At 42.5% G+C, this 10568-nt stretch overlaps 1 protein-coding gene across 3 annotated transcripts in view; it reads right to left on the bottom strand.

Moving 5' to 3' along the window:
• Positions 1-4629: 4629 nt before the first annotated feature.
• The window catches only part of ZNF470 (zinc finger protein 470), a 43055-nt gene continuing 37116 nt past the window's right edge, over positions 4630-10568 (bottom strand). For 2 of the 3 annotated variants that reach the window (XM_053671972.1, XM_053671980.1), the window contains one exon: positions 4630-9512. In XM_053671972.1, coding sequence (XP_053527947.1) covers positions 7501-9512 — 2012 coding nt within the window. In that variant the 3' untranslated portion in view covers positions 4630-7500. The remainder of the gene's footprint in view (positions 9513-10568) is intronic. The other variant, XM_053671981.1, reaches the window with a different exon arrangement.

Below are 10568 nucleotides of genomic sequence, written 5' to 3'. Positions count from 1 at the left end.
CACTTCCCAGAAGCCCGCGCCCCTCGGGCCCCTCCACTACCCAAAGGACCCAAACGCTGGAAGCACCCAAGAAGCAGTTGCTAGACTGTCTCCCAGTAGTTTCCTCGGCTCAGCTTTCCAGAAGGCGGGGTTTTTTGAAAGGCGTGCAGGGGAGCGGAAAGTGGGAGACGAAATTGAGAGCAGGGGTGGGGTGGACTGCGGGAATGGGGGGCCTGCAAGGGGGCTGAGAAGGAAAAAAAACGGTAGAGGGAAGATGAGGAGGGAGGCGGGCAGGGTCACCCAGGCAGCTCAGCTTGCTCCAGGCTGCCTCTGGCTTCCGTCTCCCTCCTGGGACCCGCAATCTCAGCGGCTAATACCAGGTGCGCAGGCATACATCCTCTTCTTCCCCTGGATTTATATTAGTTACAGGTGCGGGAAGGCCAGAATTGCTAATTAATTTACCAAACTTCCGTGCGCCCTGGGAAGATCTGTCCCCACCCACCACCATCCCTCCTTTCCCCAGGCCAGGCTGACCTGCGCCCAGTCTCGTTTTCCAGACTACACTGACGGGCCTCTTCAGTCCCGCACCTCCCCACTGTGGCTGCTCTGCCCTCGGTGGCGCCTTTGCCTGCCTTCCCCTGGTTCCGCCCCCAATTAGGTTCCCCCGTCCGAGTATCTTGCTAGCCTTGCAGGTGCTCAGTGCCCTACTTCTTACTGCCACTATCTTGCCTGGGGACGGGCAAGATAGTGGCACCCAGAGCTGGAGGCTCCTTACCTGAGGCGGGAGGTTGGGGGGCGGGGGCGGGAGAGGGTGGATAACAGGCTTGTGCCCCGAGCTTTCAAAGGGCAGGAGTTCCATTACCAGACAGAGCGGCCTGTCCACTGCCTCGCCTGGGCCGTGTTGGTTCGAATCTCTCCCGTGGTGGTCCCTCCTGTTCCTGCCCTCTACCCGCACTCAGCGGTCCTCCACGCTCTGCGTATCATTAAGATGTACAAATTCATTTAATTCTCGCAACCAAGCTACTTTCCAAATGAGGACAGTGATACAGACAAGGAAGGTCAAAGGAAAGGAAAATGGGGGGGCTGGGCTGGCAAAGAGGCCTCCTGGCTGGGGAACGCTTACACTATGAACCACAAAGCCATGTGCCAAAGGATTTGCTGAATGACCAGAAAAAGGCAAACAAGTAGCTGGCTTAGGTAGTGACTAATTTCTCCCTTCCCTCCCTCCTCACTTGAAGATGTTTTATTGATTTGAGAGATTGACAGAGAACCTACTGTTAGTTAGATAGCAATACCGATATGACAGCCTCTCTCAGTGGAACATCCAGGTACGGAGTTGGTTTGGGGGACTACACAAGGAATGGAGTGTGGGCTCCCACTCTGAACTGGGCTCTTAAGACTGGGGGAGTCCAGGGTGAGAGTCCAGCTGGTACCCAATTTTTACATGTTCTTTGTCTCCCTCTGCTCCTTCCCTCCCTCCCTCCTAAAAAGTAGATTCTGATCATTTTTTTTTGTGTGTCACTCTGGAAGTCTGAAATGATGGGCAACTTTTTGCGCATTTAGGTATTTACAAAATAATTCATGCATTTAAAAATTCTTTTGTTCCTTCATCTGAGTCTTGTTCTCAATATCTTTGTTCTTGTACTGCTTATTAAAGTGACATTTTCAGGGTATCTCTATTTTTGTTCAAGGAAGGAAATACTCAGATTAAAAAAATCATTTCAACTAATAAGTTTACATAATTGATGGAGTTTATGGACCCCCAAGAAAACCTTACATCTGTTTTACGTGTTTTCAAAATAATGGGTTCTTTCTAAATTATTTTGATTTTTCAACAATAATATTCATTTTAAACCACTTATATCTCTTCAACTTGTTGAGGCACATTTTCTCTCTTAGATCACCTTTAAAATTATTCAGAATTTGATCTCTTATTTTTCCTGAAAACACATTTTAAAATGTCAATATAATATTGAAAACTCAGAAATATTGGGTAGAAAGACATACTCAGCGGTATCAGTCACGATTTTTAAATCACAGTAACTTTTAGGAACCATTTTCATAATGTTTAGTGGCAAGAAGCACAGCCCACAGATGATCACTTATTGACTTTATGAGGAGTGTTCCAGAACATTCCATGAGTTCCAAGCTCCCTGGATACAAGGGGCATAAACAGTTTCATGTGAAGGCCATGCCTGGCGTGGGTGGTGGGAGTTTTTCCCACTGTGATCTAGACATTTTGATTCCCTCACCTAATCACATGGCTCGTGTCAACATCCAGACCATCTTCCTGTACAGGTCAGTCCTTCTGGGGTAAATGGCCAGAACATTTCTCAGTTGTCAGAACTTCTTTCAGTAGTAGCTCTGGAGTCTCTCACTTTTTATAAGGACACCAGTCCTGTCAGGTTTAGGGACCCACCCTTATCCTTTAATCCCCTCCTTAAAGGCCCTATTTCTAAATATGTCACATTGGGGTTTAAGGCTTTTAAGGCTTCAGAAGCATATGAATTTTGGGGGTGGGGATACAATTCAGTCCATAGCCACGCCTCTACAACTAAATATGGAATTCAACAACATCCCACTTTAGCAACCAATGAAATGAGACTCTCAGTTTGGTTTTGAGCAGTTTTGTTTCAAGAGAGAGGAGTGCGGGGGAGGGAAAGAGAAACATCAACTGGTCCCATTTATTCATCTATTCATTAGTTGATTCTTGTATGTGCCCTGACTGGGGGTGGAACCCATAATCTTGGTGTATCGGGACAATGCTCTAACCAACTGAGCGACGCAGCCAGGGCTTGAACAATCTTAACAATAGGACTTCAGACATTGTAAGACATCTTTCAACAACATCATACAAAAACCTCAGTTGAAATTTTTTGCCTTGATGTGAGAGGTTGATAAACTGAGTTTTAAATTACCCAAAGCAATTGGATACCAGCATCAAATAATTACTTTGGACTAGCATTCCTCTTCCTCTTAAAATGGTCATTATGAGGACCGTACACCTCTGTTCTGTCAGGAGACTGCAACTCATAAAATTCACTGGATGTTTTTGTCCAGTGCCCACACTTTGAGCTGTTATTTTCCTAGGCTAGAAAAGAAACAGGAGTCTCACTTGCCCCATCTCACCCCAAACCAATACGTAACGCCTCAAATTTTCTGAAGATCCTACTGCCTATTACTCAAATCTCCACACCAAATCATTAGTTAAGTTTGTTCAATGGCAGGCAAATGGGGAGTTGGAAGGATAATGAGTAGTCTGAGAGATTACAGACTTAGAAAGCACAATACCTAGGGTGGCTCCAAAGATCGCCCCCTTCTGGGTGTTGCCGCTGGACAACACAGATTCAACTGCATTCAAACCCCAGAAAATTTGGTCAGCCAGGTTCGTCAGAACCACATGGCAGGGATGGCCAGTTAATCAAAGAATAAGAGATGCTGTAGTCAAAAGGAGGCAAGGAACATGGGCAGGAAAATCTCAGACATTCCACACAGCAACATCTTCACGGATATGTCCCCCTAAAGCAAGGGACATAAAAAAAAGAATAAACAAATGGGACCGTATCAAATTAAAAACATGCATAGCTAAAGAAAACAGCATTAAAATAAAAAGAGAGCCAACCCTATGGGAAAACATATTTGCCAATGACACCTCGGACAAGGGCTTGATCTCCAAATATATAAAGAACTCACATGACTCCACTCAGGGAAGAAAAAAAAACACAATTAAAAAATGGGCAAAAGACATTTCTCCAAGGAGGACATACAGAGGGCTCGGAGGCACATGAAAAGATGCTCAGCATCACTAGCCATCAGAGAGATACAAATTAAAACCACAGTGAGATACCAACTCACACTGGTCAGGGTGGCCAACATAAACAAATCAACAAACAGCAAGTGTTGGAAAGGATGCAGAGAAAAGGGGACCTCGTGCACTGCTGGTGGGAATGCAGACTGGTGCAGCCCCTGTGGGAGACAGTGTGGAATTCCCTCAGGAAACTAAAAATGGAACTGCCTTTTGACCCAGCAATTCCGCTGCTGGGATTATACCCTAAAAACCCTGAAACACCAATTCAAAAGAACCTATGCACCCCAATATTCATAGCAGCATAATTTACAAAAGCCAAGTGCTGGAAGCAACCTAAGTGCCCATCAGCAAACGAGTGGATCAAAAAACTATGGTACATTTACACAATGGAATTCTATGTAGCAGAGAGAAAGGAGTTTATGCCCTTTGCAACAGCATGGATGGAACTGGAGAGCATTATGTTAAGTGAAATAAGCCAGGTGCTGAGCTCAGGACAAATACCATATGATCTCACCTTTACCTGGAACATAATCAACAAAAGAAAAAAAGCAAACAAAATATAACCAGAGTCATTGAAATTAAGATTTCCCCTCTGGCAACCTAACAATAGCCAGAGGGGAGGAGGGAAGGGACAGTGGGGAGAAGGGTTTCCAGGAACTACTATAAAGGACACATGGACAAAACCAAGGGGGAGGGTGGAAGCAAGGGAGGGAGGTGGGTTTGGAGGAGGTGGGGAGAAAATACGGACAACTGAAATAAAATAATTTAAATTAAAAAATAAAAATAAAGAGGCAAGGAAAACCAGGCAGAGAAAAACAGGAAAGTACATAATTTAGGTTTTATTTTTGATATTACAATTAATTAGTTTATACTGGAATACAGTTCTGAAATTTTTTCCTCATTTTGGATAGCGCAGTTACCTTTCTATGCCTCTATACACATTTATATTTCTTTTTTAAACAACTGCATAATTCTATTGAATAAATACAATAAATACCCATTATCCTAATAGTTTACCGCTTAAAATTTTTTTGGTCGTTATATAATTACCTACCTTTGCACACTTTGGTTTCTGAGGAATATTGATTCAAACACTGTACACATATGGCAACTTATATAAGTGACAATGGCATTGTCTTTTCACACATTCACCAAAACTGAGTATTATCACTCTTCTGTGATTTATTGGGAAAAAGTAGATACATCATCATTTTATTTTGCATTTCTCTTATTACTAGTGGTATTGGGTAATTTTCATTTGCTGTTTTTATTTCATTTTGTTTGAACCGGCTGTTAGCTTTGTCCGTTTTAATACTGAGTTGCAGATATTAGTATTACTGATTCGATCAGGATTTTCCCTTCTTAGTTGCACGCAATTTCTTTCAGCCTCTCGTTTGTCTATGAACTTTGACTCTGATGTGAACCACAAAAAAAACCAGCTCCTAAGTTACGTGCAGTGCTTAAGAAGGTATGTTTTAAGCAAAGACCATATTCTAGGTTTGTCTTGTATGTTAATATCTTACATATCCAACTTTAATCTTCTAGAGCGTCATTACTGTGCCAGGGATATAGCTGTCTCTCCAGAGAGCTAAGTGTCCCACGGCCATCTGATCACTGTTTTCCCCAATGCAACGAAGAATCCTTTTTTATCATATATAAGGAGAGTTATATAAAACCTCCACACACTCTGGATGAGCCTGCCCATCCGGCTTCCATGCCAAAGTCAAGAGGGAGCCCCAAAGCTCCGGTCCCCTCACATGGCCCTCTGTACTGCGTCAGCAGCAGTCACGATGGTACCCAAGAGCCCTGGCGCTCTAGGTTAGAGTACTCCAGGGGTGGGGGGAGCCACTGAAGGACATGGGATTTCTTTCCGGGTGATGAAAATATTCAGAAATTAACTGTGGTGATAGTTACACAACTCTGAACATAAGTCACCAAATTGTATACTTCAAATAGCTCATCTGTATGGTATGTGAATTACATCTCAGTGAGGCTAAACCACTATTGCTAAAGAGTGAACAGAACTCTCCTGACCTTTGTTAAACCATGAATTCTCTCTTCCTGCACCACTCGAAGTGTCCTAACTATCTGCCTTGGGACCACTGTGACTATTCTCATTACGCCCTTTGTGTATAATAGTTCCCTCTTGTTCTTCCTTCTCCTCTGCCTCTAATGCCCACATGTTCTGGGGGGGAGTTAGGCACTCCTTCCACAACTTCCTAGATCATTCTCTTTTTTTAAAGATTTATTTTTTTAGAGAGGGGAAGCGGGGAGGAAGAAGAAAAACATCAATGTGTGGTTGCTTCTTGAGCACCTCCTACTAGGGACCTGGCCTGCAACCCAGGGATGTGCCCTGACTAGGAATTAAACCAGCGACCCCTGGTTCACAGGCTGGCACCGAATCCACTGAGCCACACCAGCCAGGGCCCTAGCTCCTTCTTTAGATCATTTCTCATGATGGTACGTATCATGTACTTATCACGTCACATGTATTTCAGTTTTTTCTGTCTTCTCCCATTTGATTCTCCATACATTTTCCACCCTGCTATATCCTCAGCACCTAAAACAGTGCCTAGCACATCACTAAGAGCTCAATTAACAATTAAATGAGTAATACATTAACTACACACTACTATATTCCCTGTTATGTCACAATTCTAGAGAAAGTCAGAACTGGCTTGTCGGCTTAAAAATATATTGGGATTTTGCCCTGACTGGTGTGACTCAGCAGATTGAGCAGTGGACTGAAAACCAAAGGGTTACCGGTTCAATTCCCGCTCTAGGGCACATGCCTGGGCTGCAGGCCAGGTCCCCAGCAGGGAGTGCGCGAGAGGCAACCACACATTGATGTTTCTCTCTCTTTCTCCCTCCCTTCCCTTATCTAAAAATAAATTAATAAAATCTTAAAAAATAAATTAAAAAATATATATTGGGATTTTTATTGGAACATCAATGAATTTATATCTTTGGCCAGACTGAGTCTTTCCATAAACAGACACATCTACTTTTGAAAAAGTTTAACTACGTTTTAACATGTGCATTTATAAGCTACTTATATGTAGTATATGTTTTGGTGTCAGTCTTTAGTTTCATACAAGATGGGAAGCCTTATTTTATGCTCTAGAACAATGTAAGTATCTCAGAAATTGTCTGTGGTGCATTTCTACAGGTCAAAACTACCTGTAGAAAGTACAGTGCCAAACTACCTTTTTCAGTTTATTTCATGGCTTTAATCTAGTTGTTTTCTAGTTTATTTGAGTTTGTTTTTAATACTGTCCCTGGCTAGTTGTACATTCTACCAAATGCTTCTGTCCTAATTAACCTATTTTCACTTAAGTGCGAGGTGAAGAGAGTTCCTCATCAACAATGCTACGTGTCCTCATGTTTATTCATGCAGAGGGAGCAGTAAGCCACCATGGTACTGGTGTATCAGAATCTTTCGATTTGGAATGTGTTTGTCTTTCATACCTGCAGCAAAGTGAAGAGTCCTCTGTCCGCTGTAAAATATGCAGGTTTCTTAATCCTGAGCTACTGGTTTCACTTTACTTGTGGCTGAACATGACCGTTAAGGCAACCAACCCTAATCTTAATGGCACTAATTATATACGGTAAGGAGTAAATGGATTTTTTAACACATTCTTCAAAACGTGTTTTGTATTGAAAAGTAACATGAATACAATTTTTTATTTTTAAGAGATTAAGCTGGCTACAATTTAAATTATGCACTTGAGGGCAGCAAGAGGGAAAATGGCAGTAATGCTATTGCAAAAATCTTGGACTATGATGATGGGACACAGACTGGGAAAAAGTGGATCGATTCTAGAGGACTGTGTTTGGGAGATTGAATCTAGAGGACTTGGTGGTATGGGAGGTGAGGAGGAGGGAAGCACTGAGGATGACTCTCCAGTGTGAACTCGCTGATGATGAGCTAGATGTACACTCTGCCTGAAAGCCTTTCCACAAGCCTCACATCCATAGGGCCTTTCTCCGGTATGGATTCTCCGATGCAGCGTAAGATGGGCAATCTGGCTGAAGGCTTTGCTGCATTCCTCGCACTCATAGGGTTTTTCTCCTGTGTGAATTCTTTGATGCAGGGTAAGGGATTTACGATGGCTAAAGGTTTTCCCACATATGTTGCATTCATAAGGTTTCTCTCCTGTATGGCATCTTTGGTGACAAATCAGGGACGCCCTCTGCCTGAACGCCTTCCCACATTCGAGGCATTCATATGGTCTTTTTCCAGTGTGGAGTCTCTGATGTTGAACAAGATAGGAGCCATCACCAAAGGCCTTTCCACACTCGGTGCACTCATAGGGCTTCTCGCCAGTATGAACCCGCTGGTGTTGAACAAGGTGTGCGATTTGACTGAAGGCCTTACCACATTCCTTACATTCGTAAGGTTTCTCTCCAGTGTGTATTTTCTGATGCTGAGCAAGATGTGCATTCTGGGTGAAGGTTTTGCTGCACTCCTTACATTCATAAGGTTTCTCCCCAGTGTGAACTCTCTGATGATGAGCGAGGTGTGTGCTCTGCCGAAAGGCTTTCCCACAGTCCTTGCATTCATAGGGTTTCTCTCCGGTGTGAACTCTTTGATGCAGAGTAAGAGAGCCACGGTGGCTGAAGGCTTTCCCACAGAGCGCACATTCGTAAGGCTTCTCTCCTGTGTGAATTCTCTGATGCACCGTCAGGGATGAGCCGTGGCTAAAGGCCTTCCCACACACGTGGCACTTATAAGGTCTCTCTCCGGTGTGGATCCTCTTATGCTGAATAAGTCCTATGTGATCTGTGAAGGCCTTCCCACAATCGATACAGTCAAAGGGTTTCTCCCCAGTGTGATAATATCTCCGATGTCGTATGAGAGAAGCATTCTGCCGGAATGCCCTCCCACAGTCCACACACTCATAGGGTCTTTTTCCAGTGTGAATTCTTCGATGGTGCGCCAGGGATGAACAATCACTAAAGGCCTTCCCACATTCAACACATTCATAGGGTTTCTCTCCAGTGTGGACTCTCTGATGTTGAGCAAGGTGCGCAAGCTGGCTGAAGGCTTTAGTGCACTGACGACACTGATACGGCTTCTCTCCAGTGTGAACTCTCTGATGCTGGATAAGATGAGCATTCTGGCTGAAGGCCTTCCCACACTCAGTACATTCAAAGGGCTTTTCTCCCGTGTGTATTCTCTGATGCTGAGCAAGGTGGGCGCTCTGGCTAAAGGCTTTTCCACACTCAATACATTCATAGGGTTTCTCTCCAGTATGAACTCTTTGATGAAGCGTAAGGGTTGAGATTTTGCTGAAAGTTTTCTCACAGTCTTTACACTTCAGAAGTTTCTTTTCTCCACAGACTTGCTTGTGTTTTTTGACAAATGAATGTGTTTTTAGGGTTTCCTTATTTGTGCCAAAATTGCATATTCTCTCTTCAATGGGGAATATGTGTTTTATGTAAGATAATGTATTCAGATGAAAAATTGTCCTGGATTTGTTAGAGTGGCCTTGTTTCTCGATAAGTGCATCTGTATGACTGACTGTCTCTTGCCTAAAATGTGGCTGCTGACTTAGCAGCTCCCTCTCTGACAGGTCTTCACCCTTCTTGTTTTCCCCTAATGTGGAGCATTCAAGGTTATCATAGCTTGTAAGTCTTTCCATTATCATTACCTGGGATAATTTTTCTTCATAAATGTCCTGGTTTTGAGATAACTCTCTGGTCATCCACATATACTCCAAGTCTGAAAGATATTAAGAAAGCAAATGCCTTCTTTATTTAATGCTAGAAGATTGGAAACTTCCCAAAGGAAAACAGGTTAATCACACAGTTACTGAACCCACAGAGGTTAATGTTTTTGACAGCTCTTAGATGAAGTTAGGCAATGCAGTCTAATTTTACATATCTGGAATAAAGCCTCCTTATCTAAGGTATATTATTTCCATGTGACTTTTAATTTAAGATTTTATAGCAATACTCGTTATTGAGATTTTTCTTCTTGGGTGCTATTTTGGTTAAGATTTTGGTGTTAAAAGTTATGCTGTCTTTAATTTTTTCAAAGTTCTTCTTATTCTCTGTCATAAAATATTTTAACCAACATTGATGATATTTTTCCTTAAAGGTTTTATAGTATTTATTTGTGTAACTATTTGGAGTATTTGTTTTTTGTGGGAGGCAATTCTTAGATAACTCTCTACATTTCTTAACTTGTAACTGGTCTGTTGAAATTTTCTCTTGTGTGGTATCAGTTGTGGTCCCTTATAATCTCCTAAAATACTATCTATTTAATCTAAGTTTTGTTTTGTTTTTAAATTTTCACCTAAGGTTGTATTTTATTGATTTTAGAGAGAGAGGAAGGGACAGAAGAGGAAAGTGAGAGAGAAAGAGAGACAGAGAAACGTCAATGTGAGAGAGAAACATTGACTGGTTGCCTCCTGTATGCTTTCAATGGGGGATTGAATCCACAACCTAGGTACGTGCCTTGACCGGGGATCAAACCCACAATTTCTTGGTGTACGGAATAACAATCCAACCAACTTTGCCACCTAGCCAGGGCAGAAAAGTTTTAAACAAGTTCAGAAAACTATATACCAATTTCTCTATAGAATTCAGAAATGTTGGGAGTCAGAATGATTATGGCAATATGGTTCTTGAGCAAAAATAGGTCAACATCAGTGGAACATAACAGAATTCAGAAACAGACTATGGAATCTGTAGGAAATCATAAAGATACAGATAGTACAACAAAGTAGTGAAGAACAGAATAGCCACTTTTAAAAATGGAGTTAGAATAAGATGT

Source organism: Artibeus jamaicensis, unplaced genomic scaffold (assembly GCF_021234435.1).
Source record: "Artibeus jamaicensis isolate MK-2021 breed Jamaican fruit bat unplaced genomic scaffold, CSHL_Jam_final contig_723, whole genome shotgun sequence".
In the NCBI taxonomy this organism is placed as follows: Eukaryota; Metazoa; Chordata; class Mammalia; order Chiroptera; family Phyllostomidae; genus Artibeus; species Artibeus jamaicensis.
Note: the sequence above shows the minus strand (reverse complement) of the source record. Positions and strands in the feature narration are given on the sequence as shown.